This window comes from Hyphopichia burtonii, assembly GCF_001661395.1.
Source record: "Hyphopichia burtonii NRRL Y-1933 unplaced genomic scaffold HYPBUscaffold_1, whole genome shotgun sequence".
Taxonomy (NCBI): Eukaryota; Fungi; Ascomycota; class Pichiomycetes; order Serinales; family Debaryomycetaceae; genus Hyphopichia; species Hyphopichia burtonii.
In genome coordinates this window covers 1,262,917-1,280,426 of record NW_017963728.1, presented here as the reverse complement: position 1 = coordinate 1,280,426, position 17,510 = coordinate 1,262,917, and the positions used below count along the sequence as shown (strand labels likewise).

The following is a 17,510-nucleotide window of genomic DNA, read 5'->3' as shown; positions in this document are numbered from 1 at the left end:
TTATTAAGACTATGTAGGGTTGGTTTTTGCAAACATTTTCAAAAAATTGCCAAATATTGCAAAATCTAAAATTTGTGTGCATAATTTACAACATTTATGCTGAAAAGATGTCAAATTTCTACAAAACTACAATAATCGCATAAACAAGTCAATAATATTAAAACAATAAGTAGAATTAAAGAAGTATACTTCGTATTATCCCAAATCTAAGCATCCAGGAAGGGTAATAGTACGAAAGTGTTGGATGTTAACATTATACAAAAGACTTTCAAGACGCTTGCTTGGTCTGATAACGAAAACTTCAAGCTCGATTGGAACTTGGGGGATGACATTATGACAACAAATAATAGTTCTTAATAACATAAGCTCATCGTCTTCAGTCAAGATTGAAAAAGATAAGTAAATCTTTTTCGTTTGAGGAAATGCAGATAAGACTTTGAATTGATGTTTGTTCAAATGCTTCTTGGAGATACTTTTTTGGAACACCTTGTATAAACGGGTATAATTATTGATATGTGAGTAGCTCAATAATTTTGAATAAGTCTTACCAACAGTTTGCGTGTGACGGATTTGTTTATACCAGCTCTTGCTTGATCTTGAATATAAGAAGATTGGATTGCAATTGGTGATGAGAAAAGTATCTATATTTTGGGAGCTTACAAACTTGGTCAACCTTAATCTTTCAACAGAAATTTTAGAATTGGGTAGTTTGGATTCGACTAGCGAATGTGATTCTTTAAAGTCTGTAGGAAAAGTCATTTTGAATTAGCTAGTGATAAAGCAATGAGAGTTAAACTGCTTTTCAGCTAGATACGATAATGTTAAGTAGCAAAATCACTCTAAGGACGATCAGATATCTCTTCTTATTTATACTTTCATTTTTTAAAGTTCTTTCAATTCAAAGTAGACTAAAAATGGTTGCAAACTCGTTGAATTGCAAAAAAAGCTATTTTAAGAAGCTGGAACCACGGCTATAGCCTTCCCCTGCTCCAAATTTAAACTGTATAACTAAAAATACTTGCTGCAAACTGAGAAAACTAATAAGTATCACATTTGTGGAGAGTCAAAAAAAAAAATGTATGAACGTTTTTTGCAGCCAATTCTCAAAAGTCCACAGACGACGTATGACAGCATACTAGAATTTTCTTTAAGCAAGCGGAGTGGCTGGGTTGCGGCTTGCCATGTACAGTTACGTGAAAAAGAAGGTTGGAGAAGAATACTTCAATAAATTTTCCATTAATAAAACATTCAATTAAACTATTCATAGAACTAAACACTAAGGGTTTATAAAAAAAAAAGGGGAAAAGAAATCGTCTAAGCTTTTCTAGAGTTGATGAAAGCACTTACCAAGCCACCGACACCAGCGATGGTATGAAAGAAACCCCAAATTGGGTTAGGACCATTAATTCTAACATCATCAGTTCTATTAAACCAAGCGACATCATTATAAGGAATGAGAGCAGCGGAAACAGCCCCATCTTTGTTTGAGCTATAAGGAGGGTATCTAGAAGCGAGGGCAAAGTCAACTTTCAAGTCATTTTCCATAACCGTTCTTTCATGGGTAAAAGTACGGAATGAGAAGAATCCATGATAACCACCACCCAAACCGGATTGACCAATACCACCAAAAGGAGCATTAGCCAAGGCAACATGCATCAAGACATCGTTAACCAAAAGGGCCCCTGATCTAATCGATTTGAAAATAAGGTTAACTTGTTCATTTTTCTGGGGCGAGGTGGCTCCACTGGTAAAGATGTATTGAGCCAAAGGAGTATCATGACGTCTAACAACTTCTGTAACTGCATCTGCTAAATTAGAATAGGTTATTATTGGTAACACAGGACCGAAGAGTTCTTGTTGCATGGTTGAATCATTCCAATCAACGTTATCAACCACGGTTGGAGAAATATAATTAGAGGCCGAATCTCTTTCACCACCAACAATGATATCACCTTTAGTGGTGTCAAGAATCTTGGATAAGTTATTAAAAGCACGATTGTGAATCAAATGGGTATAAGAAGGATCATCTTTAGTCAAGTTTGGATAAAAATCTTCCTTGATAACTGATTCAATCTTGCTAATCAATTTTTGTTTAACCGATTCATGAACCAAGACATAATCAACAGCAACACAAGTTTGACCGGCATTAGCAAAACGACCCCATACAATTCTATTAGCAATGGCTTTTAAATCTGAATCTTTAACATCGTCCAAAATAAAAGCAGGAGATTTACCACCCAATTCTAACAATACAGGGGTTAAAGTTTCCGCAGCCTTCTTAGCAACAATGGTACCCACGGTGTTGTTACCAGTGTACATGATTTTATCAAATTTTTGATCCAAAACAACCGTGGTTTCAGGAATGGCACCATTAACTGCGTAAAAGATATCTGGATCTAAAGCTTGAGTTAATAAAGAAGTGAAAAGTTGAGAATAATGAGGAGTTGATTCCGAAGGTTTGAAAACAACCGCATTCCCACCAGCAATTGCACCAGCAATCGAATTAAACGATAAGAGAAATGGATAATTGAATGGAGAAATAATAAGAACAACCCCTAAAGGTATTCTCTCAATATAAACTGGATTCAAACTTGCAGTCAATGGTAAATCAGTCACTTTTTCTGGTTTAACCCATTTATGTAAACTCGACATGGCATGGAGAAGCTCACTTGTAGCCCCGGCAAGCTCCAAGTTTCTGGTCTCAGAAGGAGACCTATTGAAATCTTTTGATAAGGCATCACACAAGGCTTCAGAATTATCCTTAAGTAAAAAATACAAGTTTCTCAATTGATTCAATCTAAACTGAATCGAATGGGTCTTTTGCTTTTCGTGAAATGCCCTGGTCAATCTCTCAACCCCTTTGGGAATCTCAGATAAAGGCGTATACACCAATGGACCATTGGACTTCTCGCTAAGCTTCGACGTATTAACAGATCCTGACGATCCAGTTTGGGTAGAAGCACTGGAATTCGTAGTAGCAGTGGCAGCAGCAGCAGCAGCACTCTTTACCTTTTTGTCAGAACTTGGAGGAACCATTTTCAATTGATCTATCCAATTATACTATTTCAAAATAAAAGAAAAAATGTGGCAATTGCTTCTTTTAAATGTCTTTTGGTCGCTAAAAAAATCCCTTTTGCAATAGTTTAATCTCACGTTCTTATGAAAATAAAGAGAAAAATCCATCAAAACACGGAGGAAGATCGAAAACCCCTCCGCTCTGTTGATTTAACTATGGGTGTCCGGGTGTGGTGTACGGACTGGTATCTTCACATGATAGACAAAGTGAATACCGGCCATGGGACCGGGGCAGAAGACGGCAATGAAGTTAGCAGCTCAGCAGAGGTGGGAAACGGCCTGCCATGTGATTATTAGTGGGTGGTAAGTTTGTGATCAATGTATAATTTGTGTATTAGAAAAAAAACGGCTCAATAATTTTTGCAGTCAATTTATATAGCAAGAGAATAGAGAAGTTACTTGAATAAACGGGAGATGAAGTCGTTCCAAGAGTTGGCACCGGATTTCTTGTCATTTCTAGGAGCAGGAGGCACGTCATCGTATCTTTTAAACCAAACGCTTTCGGACGGGATAACCATATCGTTGGGAATATCTTTAGCGGTGAGTTTTTCCTTTTCGGCAGTGACTGAAGGATATCTCCAGCTCAAATGACCATCAGTGGCTAAAGTTTCTTCAATGAAGGTTCTTTCATGGGAGAAAGCACGATAGGAGAATTTACCGTGGTACGAACCATAACCAGATTGACCAACACCACCAAAAGGAGCATTTGATAAGGTTACAGTCATGACAACGTCGTTAACCATGGCAGCACCTGATCTAACTGATTTCAAAATGAAATCAAGATCTTTATTTTCACTTCGATTAGGATTCTTGGTGAAAATGTATTGATTTAAAGGACAGTCATGACGGGAGGTCAATTCTTTAATTTCCTTCTTCAAATCGGTATAACTAATAACTGGTAATAAAGGACCAAAAATTTCATCCTCCATAGTAGAATCGTCCCAATCAATATTATCAATAATAGTTGGATGAATATAACAGGTATTTTCATCACGATCGCCTCCAACAACAATATTACCTTTTGAATTATCAATCATTCCGGTAATACGGTTAAAAGCACGTTGACTAATAATATGAGTATAATCAGCATGGCCTGATTTAACCTGAGGGTAAAATTCTTCTTTTATAATTCTTACCATTTCTTTCACTAAAGCATCTTTTATTGATTCTGGAGCCAACACATAATCGACTGCAATACATGTTTGACCACAATTCATAAATCTACCCCAAGCAATTCTTCTTGCAATCATTGGAATGTTTTCTGGCTCAATATCATCTAAAACTATAACTGGAGATTTACCACCTAATTCTAATATAACTGGAGTTAAAGTCTCAGCGGCTTTTTGAGCAATTATCTTACCAACACGAGCATTACCAGTGTACATAATTTTATCGAATTTTTGATTTAAAAGTTCGGTTGTTTCTTCAATGCCACCATTAACTGCAAAGAAAAAATCAGGATCTAAAGCATCTGATAAAATCTTGGTGAAAATTTCTGAACAACGAGGAGTTAATTCTGAAGGTTTGAATACAATTGCATTGCCAGCAGCAATGGCACCAGCAATGGCACCAATAGATAAGATAAGTGGGAAATTGAATGGAGAAATAATAAGAATAACCCCCAAGGGTATTTTTTCAATGAAAACTGGTTGATTTTGCATGGTTGAAGGAATATCAATAACCTTTTCTGGTTTGGCAAATTCCTCTAATTTTGACATCATATGAAGAACTTGTTTTAATCCACCACCAATTTCTAAAAACTTGGTTTCGACCACCGACCGGCGGAAATCTGCCAATAAAGCATCAGATAAAGCATCAATATTATCAGATAAAGCAAAATAAAAGTTACGTAATTGATTTAATCTAAATTGAAGGGAATGGGATCTTTGAGTTGAATGAAATCCTTTTCTTACTCTATCAACACCAGGCTTAATAGATTCAATTGGGGTAAATGTTAAATGTTCTTTTAAATCGGACATGGTCTCCGTAATTTAAATCAATAATGTATAAATTTCAAAAAGAATACTGAAAAAAAAAAAACAAAACATCTTCGAATTATAGTGCCTCTTATATAAGCCTGTCAAGATGTCTTGTCAAATATGTAATAGAAACACTAAGAGCCAAACAATCCCACACCGGATGTACCAGAGAAAGCATTAACCTAATCAATAATCACTGCTATTGAAGGCGAAAACCATAATTGATTTATCCCATCGGCTAGACAACCCCTTTGACCTCGCATGGAGTTCGTATTAGATATGGATCTCAATCAAAATGTTCACAAACTCATATAATGGTTGGATCTGGTAACAAAGCCTATTCAATCAAAAAAAAAAAGAAAAGCCATCTCGAAAACAACGCCAGACTAACCTTATTGACTTGTTCTTTGCATCATGATGTTTTAGGGTCTTGGGCAAACGTGATGACTTCTAACTAAGAGTAAAACAAGCAAAACCCTCCCAAAATACAAAAACGTCACTTCCTGATCAAACTAATCGCCAAACCCAGATGGTGAGGCTTGAGCCATTGGCATTTTGTACCTTTTGGAAAGCTTTTCGGTAATTTAGCATAGATTTCCAATCCAGCATCCTAAAAGTAGATCTCACCCAATAAATCCGCCATTGTAATGCCAATTTGTTAAACCACCATATTTATACCAAGAACTCGAACAAGCTATTGGAAAGCATATCCAGGTCAAACCGTCCAGCATTGGTACCTGCAACAATATCGGCACCAACATGACTCAACGAAACTTCCACTTCACCATGGTTCCACCCGACTTGTTCTCGTTGACCGCCAGTCCCATATAACGATATCGGCCTATTGTCCGTCTTGTACCCTTCCGACATTACAGCATCAAACCACCTGCTTGTGGAGTCAGACCAGCAATCGTATCACCCACCCATCCACTCACAATGCCAACCTAAATCACTGGTGGTACAAACCTACTCTACTATCATCGATTGTTCAACAAAAAAAACAAACGAAGAGCCAAAAAACCTCTCTCACATATGCCCAACACCTATTCCTTATCACCACGTCGTTCAGGCTCTCTAAATACCCTGAAGCATCCTCTAATTTGTTATTTATTTAAGTCTCCAGAGTACTTTTCAGCTAGCATTGCACCCAACCTGCAATTTCCGAGGGGTGTGTGTCTGGGTTTACAGTTTAGATAAAAAGGCTCACGGAAAAATTGTAACATCACGAGTTTGACACCTCTGTTACGTGACAAAGACCCTTACTAATACTGTTGTGTGAGGTCAGTAAAGGTGGGATAAAGCAGAAGAGAGACAGGCAACATCGGGGATATATATACGATAACGAATCGAGGAAGAGGACCCTTATTCCAATACTATTGTTAATTATTATTTTTTACAAATTTCATTTGAAGTTGGGTGGAAACAATATAAAGTAGGTATAAAGTACAATTGCTACAATTGTTTCTTGGAAAGTTTAAAAGCAAGCAGAATGAGTAAAGGACCGGGAAGTACTGAAGAAGTCGATAGTGGTAGCGAGATGAATGATAATAGCAGGTCTAGTACAGAGTCTCCTGAGTATTCCGGACTTGCTACTCCTATTCCACATAAACCATCACAATCCGTATTGACTGGGAAACACATTAGCTTTCAAGAGCCCACTTCTTCATGCCATTCGCCCAAGCCTAGTCTTGATGCCAAATGTCAAATGTTGAAGAGTCCGGAATTAAAAGCTCATACTATGAATTCTCATGGTAATGAATTGGAAGGGAAAAATAATGGTACTACTAAGAAAGATGATCAATTACCTTCATTGTCAATTAAGAAGGATCCGAATTTGAAATCTTGTTTATCACCACCACAGGATTATGAAATGACCCCGTCAAACTCATCTTTGGAAGAGAAGAGACCTTCATTTGAGGTTGGAGATGATCCTTTCAGTCCTAATAAACATGGGATTCTTCAAATCAATAGATCGGGTAAAGCCACCCTGCCATCAGATGAAGATTATGCCCATTCCCATTCCCAGACTCCGCTTATATCAGATATTAATAGTGGGAAATCCAGTAAAACAACTTCTCCCAAGATAATCTCACCAAAAGTAATTTCTCCCTTTGCTAAAGACGTGACAACTAATGATTCAATTCCAACTTCTCCAATGACAGAAGATTCCGATGATAAATTACATTTACTAATTGGTATAACTGGTTGTATATCAATTCATCATAATATATTTCTTATAATTGAAAAATTATTTGAGTTATACACCAAAGACAAATTAGAAATTCAAGTCATTTTGACCAAGGCTGCAGAATGGTTTTTGCATGACAAACTTCATAAGTTTGAAACTTTAGGGGTTAAAGTTTGGTTTCACGATGATGGTGAAAAACACTATTTGACTGGGAATATTGATGAACATAAATTTAAAAATAATTCAAAAAATTTCACCAAATTGACTCCTTCAATTTTAAATCAATATGTTTTGGCTTACGAGCTTCAAAAATGGACTGATGTCTTATTGATTGCTCCATTATCTGCTAATACTTTATCTAAATTGATTAATGGATTGGCTGATAATTTATTAACTGATGTTTTACATATTTGGCCAGCTTCAAATACTCATTTAACTTTGGATAATCCCGAAAAACAAGATTCAACAGTCATTACAAATACGTTGGCATCTTCCAAACCAATTGTGGCAGCATTAGCATTAACCAGTGCAATGTATGCTCATCCAATTACTAAGATTCAATTGGGTTTACTACAAGAAAGTTATCCAAACATGAGTATTTTGAAACCAGTGGAGAAGTTTGTAGAAGATGGTCAAATATCAATGGGTGGAATGAGATCATGGCGTGAAGTTGTTGATTTCGTTCTGAAAAAATTGGGTGAACCAGTCGATGACATTGAAGAAGACGAGGAAGAGGAGCTAATGGCTGACGAAGGTGAGAATAGCAGTGAAGTTGGTAAAGTAGAAGTTGAAATCGACGACGACGACGACGATGATGATGATGATGATGATGATGATGATGACGATGACGATGATAATGATGACGACAATGATGATGAGAATGATGAAAAAAGTCCTATATCCAAACTTACATCCGAACCCAAGCTGGTAACAACCCCTAGACCCATTAGAGCCGATTCTATCCGCTCGCAAGCGTCTGCCACCCACGTCAAAACTTCTTTAACCAACAAGGAATTGAATGCACATACCAAGATTGCATCTCAAAACGCAATCATCAATTCTGGTATCTTCAAAGCAGGACCAAACCACGAGCCAGGACCACAGTCCAAAATCAGCGATTCTGAGAATCCACCGTTCACTTCTAAATTCTCTGCATGATTATTATCTCTATTTATTTTAGTTTCTGAGTGTATTATTTAATATTAAGTTTTATAGTTTTGATAAATTTTCGTTTGTAATTGAAGTGCACCTAAAAATTGACTGAGTTTAATTCTTTTTACAACTCTTTAAATTTTACAAGATGAAGAGCTTTGAATTCGATCCAGCTAGTTACTCTAAAAACGAGTACTTCATTGGTGGTGTCAGAACCTACGTGTATAATGAGTCCAGTCTTAAACCATATCTTCAGCTGATCAATGATCATTCATTTCAACAGGGAGATGATGGGAAAAATAATGATATTCCAATTAATGTATTATACTTGGCCCATTATCGCGGTGGAGATTATCATTTCACTGAATCAATTGCTTATAATATCTTAAGGCAATACTACGAAAAGAAACCGGATGATCCAGTACCATTAATATGCGTAACTTTTGACAATAGAAATCATGGAGAAAGATTACTCAAAGAACAGCATAATCGCTCGTGGAAATCTGGGAACGACACCCATGGAGTAGATATGATAAGCATGATTCGAGGTGGAATCGATGATTTGAAATTAGTTATGGACTACTTACCTAGTTACTTAAATTTAGAGTATCATTTAACTCCCAAAATTAAGTATCAATTACAAGCCCAAATCAAGTTCAATAACATTCTCAGTGGTTATTCACAGGGGGCCCATACCGTTATCAGATTTGCCAATAAGTATCCGGAACTTGTTGACATCCTTAATCCAGTCGTTGGTTGTAATGACTTATCCAGTTTATTACTTAATAGGTTATTGGGAAACAAACAAGGTGACGCTGCTTTTGATAAGAAATGGTTTTACTTCAATTACGAAGAGATTCCTTTGAGCCAACAGCAACAACAGCTGCAATACCCGGAAGCCTTCCACAATTTACTTCGTCAAGAGGACACCGATATCTTTGAAAACTTCCCTTTCAACAAGGTCAAGCTTTTCGCAAGCTTTGGTGACGACGACACTTTGGTTCCACCTTCATTGAGTCGCTCATGGGTGGAAATGTATCTCAATACCAACAGAGATTCAGAGGTCTTTGTTCAAAAGGACATTGGCCATGAAGCCACTCCAGAAATGATTGAAAATTTCACCTCCTGGTTAGTCAAACATACTTAGTTTACTCAATGTCTTCACTAGTGGTCTTTAGTATACAGCCGTGTAGTCCTAGTATACAACGTAGTATACAATGTAGTATACAGCGTAGTATACAGCCTTGTAGTATGCTTTTAGTATCCTTATTTAACTCAAGTCTAATGCCAATTAGTGCATGGGCCACGCCCAAAAAAAATGTTACTCAATCTAAATAAAGAAGAAAACGATCAAAACTTGATAAAGATTATACGATCAAGTATTGACAGATCATAGTAAACGGAGGAAACAGTGCCCTTTGACGTTCAAACCGATACGGTGTTCATAAGGGAGAGAATAGTTATTTTTATTGAATTCATTATCATTTATAAATTAGCACTTATAAGCCATGCTCAAATCTCAGATAAGTGCTGCTTCTCATATGAATTCACTACAGTCCAATTTGGTGAATCAGATGAATGACCATTCAGGAATGGGGAATGCTTATGAAAGTGATAGTAGTAATGGGTCATCACCATTATTACAAAGCCAGAGTAAAGGAATGGTGAATCAAAGTGAAGATTCAGTTAATTTTATAACTTTTAATCAGGATGCAACTTGTGTAGCCGTTGGATTGAATAGTGGGTATAAAATTTTCAATTGTATTCCATCATTTCGAAAATGTTATCAATTTAAAAAAAATGAATCGATTGGACTAATTGAAATGCTTTATTGTACTTCATTAATAGCAGTTGTGGGGTTGGGTAATGAGATTAGCTCATCCCCAAGAAAGTTAAAAATTATTAATACCAAGCGTCAATCTACTATTTGTGATTTAATATTTCCTTCAACCATTTTACAAGTTAAGTTGACGAAATCAAAAATGATTGTTTTGTTAGAAGATCAAATTTATATTTATGATATTACCACTATGAATCTACTACACACCATTGAAACAAGTCCAAATACTAATGGTCTTTGTGCAATATCAAATACCGAATGTAATCTTCAACATAATAGTTATTTAGCATATCCATCTCCTCCTAAAACTATTACTCATGATTCTCTTTTGGTAAATGGTATAAATACTAATGGTGGATCAAATTCGGTACAAAATAATATCCAATCAGTTAGTAATAGTCCAAATAGAGTGGGTGATGTCATTATATTCAATCTTGATTCTTTACAACCTTTATCGGTCATTGAAGCTCATAAATCTTCTTTGGCAGCAATTACTTTGAGTAATGATGGTACTTTATTAGCTACCGCTTCTGATAAAGGAACCATTGTTAGAGTTTTTTCAGTTGAATCGGGGGTTAAACTCTATCAGTTTAGAAGAGGAACTTACCCAACCAAAATTTACTCTTTGAATTTTAGCTTTGATAATAAATACGTCGTGGCAACAAGTTCAAGTGAAACCGTTCATATTTTCAGACTAGGTGAAGATGAATCTTTGGAAAATAAGCATCGTAAAAAAAGAAATATGAAAAAGAGAAAACATCGTAAAGATCCAGAATATGAAACAATTGCCGAAGAGAATGAAGATGATCTTCAAAGTCTGCATCTGAAACAATCGAAAAAGAGTCCAAAATCAACTCCTAAAAATATCGCATCACTAGGCTCTAAAGATACTGACTCAGTTGTAACAAATGAAAATAACAAAGATGATGATAATGACAATGATAACGATAACAATAACGAAGATGACGACGATGAAGATGAAGATGCCCTCATACAAGATGATGGTGATGATTCGGATGCAGAAGACGATGAAGTTGATGATGAAGATGATGTAGATGATGATTTAGAAATTATTTCCAATAGATCAAGAAAGCTTTCTCAAGGATCTTCTAATTCTTTTACCAGTATCTCATCGAATTTGAGTAATGATGGTATCGATCTGCTGAATCAGCCATCTTCTAAAGAACCCAAATCAGAACCCATAGTGGATCAAAACCGTTTGTCCGTGGCAAGACTTATTAGAAGATCTTCTCAAACTTTAGGAAGGAAAGCCGCTCAAAAAATGGGTGATTTCTTACCTTCTCGTTTCTCATCAATTTTAGAGCCTACTCGTCATTTTGCTTCATTGAAAATTAATACAATTGGTAAAGATGTTAAATCAATTGCCGTAATGACAAACGACCTTCAAAAAGACTTGGTTCCTCCGTCATATCTTCATTCAAAGCGTCACGAAGATCCTAATGGGAATAATGAAGCTTTTAAAAGCTCATCTTCTAGCACTAGTAGCAACTCAATATCAAATAGCGGCATGGGTTCACCCAAAGAATTTTTATCAATGAGCTTGATTCATATCAACGTTGTTACTTCAGAAGGTCTATTCTACACCTATGGCTTAGATCCTGAGCGTGGAGGTGACTGTATCTTACTACACCAATATTCTTTACTCGATGAAGGCAACTAGGGCTACTTGAGTGAATTTGTCTTTTGCAGCAATTTATTCATTTTCAACGTTTTTTTTATTCAGCCGAATAAACTTTTCGTCAGCTTATCACTTTCTTCAGTTTATTTACGATGAATTACATATAGAAATGTACTTATTCATCCGCCTATCCCTTTTAATATAGTTTATCTAGTGATTATGAGTAGGTAAATAAATATATTCAATACCGGAAGTTATTTTCGCACGTGAACCACATACAAAACCAGTCGGAAAACTGCACTGAAAAAAAAAGAGAAAATTTGTAATGATGAGCAGCTTAACTTAGTACGTCTTTTAAGTCTAACAGATTCTCTATTCATTCACCAATTGGAATGTTGACTCAAAGAAAAAGACTTTCAAGTGGTTTGACTGCCACTTCGAAAGTGTTTGTTAGATCAAGAAACGGGACTGCCACCAAAATCGTTAGAGAGCATTACTTGAGAGATGATATTCCATGTTATTCAAAATTATGTAACAAATGTCATGATTTACTAAAACCTAATGCTCAAGGTGAATTACCGGTATTTGTCCTTTCAGAAACTCCTTTGAAAATTAAAGAGTTTGGTTCTCATTATATTTTGTTAGATACTAATATCATTTTACATGCTATTGATTTATTAGAGAATCCTGATTGTTTTTATGATGTAATAATCCCCCAAACCGTCTTAGATGAAGTGAAAAATAGATCATTCCCAATATACCAAAGAATCAGAGCTTTGGTCAAAGCCGACCAAAAAAGATTTGTCGTTTTCCATAATGAATTTAGTGAATCGACATATGTGTCACGCCATAAAGACGAAACTATAAATGATCGTAATGATCGTGCTATCAGAAGATGTGCTGAGTGGTTTCAGAAGCATCTTAACAAAGATAACTCAAATTCAAAGATTAATATAATATTTTTATGTAATGATAAAGATAATCGAAATAAGGCTATAAGTGAAGGCGTTATTGCTAAATCATTGAATGAGTATATTGATGCCTTACCTAATGCAGACGATTTGAGGGACTTGGTTCCAACAGAAAATGAAAGCTTTGATAAAACCACTAGTTCCCGGGAAATGTCATATCCTGAATATTATTCCAATTCAAGAATCATGGGTGGTATTAAGAATGGTACGTTATATCAAGGTATTCTCAATGTCTCCTCTTATAATTTCCTTGAGGCTAGTGTCCAAACTCAAGCCTTTAAGAAACCTTTATTGATTATTGGAACTAAGAATTTGAACCGTGCATTCAATGGTGATTCTGTCATTGTGGAATTATTACCTAAAGACAAATGGAGAGAACCATCGACCACAATTATTGAGGAAAGCAATGTTGATGTCGGTGATAATCCAGACGAAGAAGCAGACAACCAAGAAGGAGGTTCTGGAATCATTTCAGATAAGGAACGTAGGGTATTGGCTCAAGAAGCTTTGAAAGTCACTTCTGGTTCAGAAGAAAATATCCAGAAAAGATTACAGCCAACTGCTAAGGTTGTTGGTATAGTAAGAAGGTCTTGGAGATACTATGTTGGTCAAATTGCACCAACATCTGTATCTTTGGAAAATGACAGTGGTAATGCTTCCAAGACTTGTTTTGTAATTTTAATGGACAAGTTACTTCCTAAGATTAGAATACGTACTAGAAAAGCAAAAGAGCTTTTGGGTCAAAGAATTGTGGTTGCTGTTGATTCATGGCAATCAACCTCTAGATATCCTCAAGGTCATTTTGTTAGATGTTTAGGTGAAATTGAAAGTGCAGAAGCAGAAACTGAAGCTTTATTATTAGAACATGACGTTGAATATAGACCATTTGCTAAGAATGTTTTAGATTGTTTACCATCTGAAGGTTCTGAATGGAAAGTACCAGAAAACCTCAATAATGGTGATCCTCAATTAGCCAGACGTAAGGATTTAAGAGATAAATTAGTTTGCTCTATTGATCCTCCTGGGTGTGTTGATATCGATGATGCTTTGCATGCAAAACAATTACCAAATGGTAATTATGAAGTCGGTGTTCATATAGCAGATGTCACCCATTTCGTTAAACCAAATACTGCTTTAGATAATGAAGGTGCTGCTAGAGGTACTTCGGTTTATCTTGTCGATAAAAGAATTGATATGCTTCCAATGTTATTGGGTACCAATTTGTGTTCATTAAAACCTTATGTTGAAAGATTTGCATTTAGTGTTATATGGGAATTAGATGATAATGCTAATATAGTTAATGTTGATTATATGAAATCAATAATTAAATCAAGAGAAGCATTTTCTTATGAACAAGCCCAAATAAGAATTGATGATGCTAATCAAAATGACGAATTAACACAATCAATGAGAATCTTATTAAAATTATCGAAAAAATTAAAGCAGAAAAGATTGGATGCTGGTGCTCTTAATTTAGCATCACCAGAAGTTAAAGTTCATATGGATAGTGAAACTTCTGATCCTGGTGAAGTTGAAATCAAGAAATTACTTGAGACTAATTCCTTGGTTGAAGAGTTTATGTTGTTTGCCAACATATCAGTTGCTAGAAAGATTTATGATGCTTATCCACAAACTGCAATGTTAAGAAGACATGCTGCACCACCATCTACTAATTTTGAAACTTTGAATGAAATGTTGAGAGTTCGTAAATCTGGTATGAATATATCATTAGAATCTTCTAAAGCATTAGCTGATTCATTAGATCGTTGTAATGATCCAAAGGACCCATATTTTAATACTTTATTACGTATTATGTCCACTAGATGTATGATGGCAGCTGAATATTTCCCATCTGGATCATATGGATATCCAGATTTTAGACATTATGGTTTAGCGGTTGATATTTATACTCATTTCACTTCTCCAATTAGAAGATATTGTGATGTTGTTGCACATAGACAATTAGCTGGTGCTATTGGATATGAAAATTTAGATTTAAGTCATAGAGATAAAAATAAGATGGAACTTATTGTTAAAAACATTAATAAACGTCATAGAAATGCTCAATTTGCCGGTAGAGCAAGTATTGAATATTATGTGGGACAAGTGATGAGAAATAATGAATCTGAACAAGAAGGTTACATTATAAAATGTTTCAATAACGGTATAGTTGTTTTAGTACCAAAATTTGGGGTTGAAGGTTTAATCAAATTAGACATGTTGGGAGATGCGGATACTGCATCATATAATGAAGATACTTTTGAATTAACATTTACTGATTTTAGTGGGAATAATAGAAAATTGGGAGTTTTCGATAAAGTTAGTGTATACGTTAAATCGATCAAGGATGAAGTTTCTGGTAAGAGAAAAGCCCAATTAATTTTGAAATAAGCATTGTATAATAGAAATTATAAGTTTAATTTACAGTAAGAGTTGAAAGCTCTTTTAATGTTCTATTGAAAAGTCTATAAACAAAAGAATTAATGTAGTTAAGTTGAAAGAAATAAGTTAAGTTGAGAAATAAGTTAAGTTAAGTTAAGTTAAGTTAAGTTAAGTTAAGTTAAGAAAAATAAGTTAATTAAGTTCATAGGTTAATCGTTATGCAATAACGTGAGTCATTAAGGTTTGAAAAATTGAATTATTGAGATATGTATTCCACCAACTGTTTAATGTTAACAATTTTGATGTCATGTTTCTTGGAAAACTCGACACAGTCGTCTAATCTCATCATTAAACCATCATCATCTCTGACCATTTCACAAATGACAGCAGCAGGTTGTAAGCCGGTCAATTCACATAATTGAACCCCAGCTTCGGTATGTCCTCTTCTTTGCTTCAACAACCCAGGAACAGCTCTCAAAGGCAAAATATGTCCTGGTCTAATGAAGTCTGCTGGTGCAGACGAGGCATCGGCCAATTTAGAAGCAGTCAAGGCTCTATCGTAAGCAGAAATCCCAGTAGTAGTTCCATGAGCATAATCACAAGTAACAGTATAAGCAGTACCGTGTCTATCGGTTTGATTAGCAATCATTGGAGGCAACTGTAAAGCATCGGCTCTTTCAGTAGATAAAGGAATACAGACATACCCTGAAGAATAACGAATAAGAAAGGCCATCTTTTCTTGAGTAACCAATTCTGCTGAACAGATCAAGTCCCCTTCGTTTTCACGGTCTTCATCGTCCATAACAATCAAAAACTCACCTTTTTTGAAAGCTTCCAAGGCTTCTGGAACCGGAGTAAATACACTGCTAGTCATCTTGTTCTTCTATATTGTTATAACGTACTGATAATAGTAGTTATTAGTAGAGTATAATGAAAAATGCTGACAAAGAGCTTTTCTTTTTTTTTTTTCAGTCGTTCCTTCTTGACAAAAAAAGAAAGAAAACGGTCTGACCATTGAGATCTGATGCCTTATTTATACTACAGTTACTCGATTCTCAGTAAGGAGACTCCGGCAGACATTACGGGACATTTGCCTAACCTGGTACGAGGTTTGCAATCGGTGTCTCGCTCGAACTGCACCAACAAATAGCAGAGGACGTCGTTGCGAGCCGTTAGCTGAACAAAGGAAAGGCTGCCAAAACTACCAAAATCGGTTGCGGTGGTCCGACTTCCGGCCATGGTGTTGCAAAGGTTAGTCGAGGCAGAACAGGCTTGAAAATGTTCTGGGAGAGGGCTCGTAGAGTATATCCGGGGTTCGGCCTAAGGCTGGCATAGATCAAAGGCTGTCTAATAAGCCTTTCGTTTTGAAACAGGTGCAGGTCAAGCTGTTGATTGGAAGCTGTGTTCGAGTTACTGGCGTGTACGTGTTGGGGGTTGGGGAGGATTAAATCTTTCGATATGTCTATTGGCCACGTCAGTTATTGCAAGACATAAGGCCAGTTCGCTGATGGAGGATCAAGCTTCTACGAACATCTTTCTGTCTACCTATAAACGCATATTAACTTTTGATCTAACGAAAGTACAGATAGTTTATCATTTTTTGGCTACTTGCCCCCATTTGCTAAATATGTCACAGGAGACTTATTCCCGGTTCAGTATGCTTTTTTGACAGACATCGAGTTATAACTTGATAAGACGAAGTATCGGCTGACTTTAGTTGGGTGACGGCACTTTTTTGCGGCCATCGGCCACTAACCCGTGCACCAGGAATAATTAGATGAAAAAAAAAATCACTGATTTCGAATTCAAAATCCAGTAAGAGAACAACTTCTTCTAACTTAGACAGGAATGGACGCTGCATTGCCCCAGTTCAGCAAGGTATTGGTTAAGAAGTACCCCCAGGAGTCGGACGTGGAGTTCACGTTTCACAAAATAGAGCTTAGCGATAAAATTATACTAAATGTTCATACAAATGGAATAATCGATACAACGTTTGATATTCCGATATCTTCGAAAGCAGCCATTAGTTCAACCACCAACTCAATTGATAGTAGTGAGGAAGGGTTGGGGGTCGAGCCAATCATATTGGTGGGAGACTCTAGTAATTTGAAGATACAAATCATAGCCAGTCAAATAGGAAAATTGATATTACTACTGGCGAATCCCAAAAATTTGATATTATCAATCGGATCGAGATGGTTTGGTAAAGGAGATGAGGTAAAGGATGACGATTTTGAAAAATTGATGTTTGTTTTAGCTAATATAAAAGAAATACTCTGAAAAA

At 35.9% G+C, this 17,510-nt stretch overlaps 10 protein-coding genes across 10 annotated transcripts; 5 read left to right on the top strand and 5 right to left on the bottom strand.

Annotated features, from left to right (window-relative positions):
- Window positions 1–195: 195 nt before the first annotated feature.
- HYPBUDRAFT_3779 (uncharacterized protein) lies at window positions 196–759 on the bottom strand (the record flags this gene model as incomplete). Its single annotated transcript, XM_020223379.1, has 1 exon — window positions 196–759. The coding sequence occupies one exon, from the start codon at window positions 757–759 to the stop codon at window positions 196–198; it is 564 nt and encodes a 187-aa protein (XP_020078918.1).
- A 555-nt stretch (window positions 760–1,314) lies between these two features.
- Window positions 1,315–3,036, bottom strand: HYPBUDRAFT_154845 (aldehyde dehydrogenase family protein; the record flags this gene model as incomplete). Its single annotated transcript, XM_020222067.1, has 2 exons — window positions 1,315–2,936; window positions 2,964–3,036. The coding sequence occupies 2 exons, from the start codon at window positions 3,034–3,036 to the stop codon at window positions 1,315–1,317; spliced, it is 1,695 nt and encodes a 564-aa protein (XP_020078917.1).
- Window positions 3,037–3,470: 434 nt separating this feature from the next.
- HYPBUDRAFT_3777 (aldehyde dehydrogenase) lies at window positions 3,471–5,054 on the bottom strand (the record flags this gene model as incomplete). Its single annotated transcript, XM_020223378.1, has 1 exon — window positions 3,471–5,054. The coding sequence occupies one exon, from the start codon at window positions 5,052–5,054 to the stop codon at window positions 3,471–3,473; it is 1,584 nt and encodes a 527-aa protein (XP_020078916.1).
- A 1,537-nt stretch (window positions 5,055–6,591) lies between these two features.
- Window positions 6,592–8,400, top strand: HYPBUDRAFT_154844 (flavoprotein; the record flags this gene model as incomplete). The annotated part of the gene is made up of 1 exon (XM_020222066.1): window positions 6,592–8,400. One exon carries the CDS (start codon window positions 6,592–6,594, stop codon window positions 8,398–8,400), a length of 1,809 nt encoding a protein of 602 aa, XP_020078915.1.
- Window positions 8,401–8,516: 116 nt separating this feature from the next.
- Window positions 8,517–9,599, top strand: HYPBUDRAFT_151426 (uncharacterized protein). Its single transcript, XM_020220492.1, has one exon. The coding sequence runs from the start codon at window positions 8,543–8,545 to the stop codon at window positions 9,539–9,541; it is 999 nt and encodes a 332-aa protein (XP_020078914.1). The 5' UTR covers window positions 8,517–8,542; the 3' UTR covers window positions 9,542–9,599.
- A 456-nt stretch (window positions 9,600–10,055) lies between these two features.
- On the top strand, window positions 10,056–11,915 carry HYPBUDRAFT_103967 (phosphoinositide binding protein; the record flags this gene model as incomplete). The annotated part of the gene is made up of 4 exons (XM_020218318.1): window positions 10,056–11,076; window positions 11,197–11,385; window positions 11,419–11,736; window positions 11,779–11,915. 4 exons carry the CDS (start codon window positions 10,056–10,058, stop codon window positions 11,913–11,915), a joined length of 1,665 nt encoding a protein of 554 aa, XP_020078913.1.
- A 175-nt stretch (window positions 11,916–12,090) lies between these two features.
- HYPBUDRAFT_174765 (exosome catalytic subunit) lies at window positions 12,091–15,367 on the top strand. The gene has a single exon (XM_020222869.1). It carries the CDS (start codon window positions 12,266–12,268, stop codon window positions 15,233–15,235), a length of 2,970 nt encoding a protein of 989 aa, XP_020078912.1. The 5' UTR covers window positions 12,091–12,265; the 3' UTR covers window positions 15,236–15,367.
- Window positions 15,287–16,126, bottom strand: RIB3 (3,4-dihydroxy-2-butanone-4-phosphate synthase). The gene has a single exon (XM_020220491.1). The coding sequence runs from the start codon at window positions 16,098–16,100 to the stop codon at window positions 15,483–15,485; it is 618 nt and encodes a 205-aa protein (XP_020078911.1). The 5' UTR covers window positions 16,101–16,126; the 3' UTR covers window positions 15,287–15,482.
- Window positions 16,127–16,216: 90 nt separating this feature from the next.
- HYPBUDRAFT_174760 (uncharacterized protein) lies at window positions 16,217–16,599 on the bottom strand. Its single transcript, XM_020222868.1, has one exon. It carries the CDS (start codon window positions 16,463–16,465, stop codon window positions 16,271–16,273), a length of 195 nt encoding a protein of 64 aa, XP_020078910.1. The 5' UTR covers window positions 16,466–16,599; the 3' UTR covers window positions 16,217–16,270.
- A 475-nt stretch (window positions 16,600–17,074) lies between these two features.
- Window positions 17,075–17,506, top strand: HYPBUDRAFT_3771 (uncharacterized protein; the record flags this gene model as incomplete). The annotated part of the gene is made up of 1 exon (XM_020223377.1): window positions 17,075–17,506. One exon carries the CDS (start codon window positions 17,075–17,077, stop codon window positions 17,504–17,506), a length of 432 nt encoding a protein of 143 aa, XP_020078909.1.
- Between the last annotated feature and the right edge of the window lie 4 nt (window positions 17,507–17,510).

Excerpts from the sequence above, each read along its gene's own strand:
- HYPBUDRAFT_151426 (XM_020220492.1), top strand. The coding sequence starts at position 8,543 with ATGAAGAGCTTTGAATTCGATCCAGCTAGTTACTCTAAAAACGAGTAC.
- HYPBUDRAFT_174765 (XM_020222869.1), top strand. The coding sequence starts at position 12,266 with ATGTTGACTCAAAGAAAAAGACTTTCAAGTGGTTTGACTGCCACTTCG.
- RIB3 (XM_020220491.1), bottom strand. The coding sequence starts at position 16,100 with ATGACTAGCAGTGTATTTACTCCGGTTCCAGAAGCCTTGGAAGCTTTC.
- HYPBUDRAFT_174760 (XM_020222868.1), bottom strand. The coding sequence starts at position 16,465 with ATGGCCGGAAGTCGGACCACCGCAACCGATTTTGGTAGTTTTGGCAGC.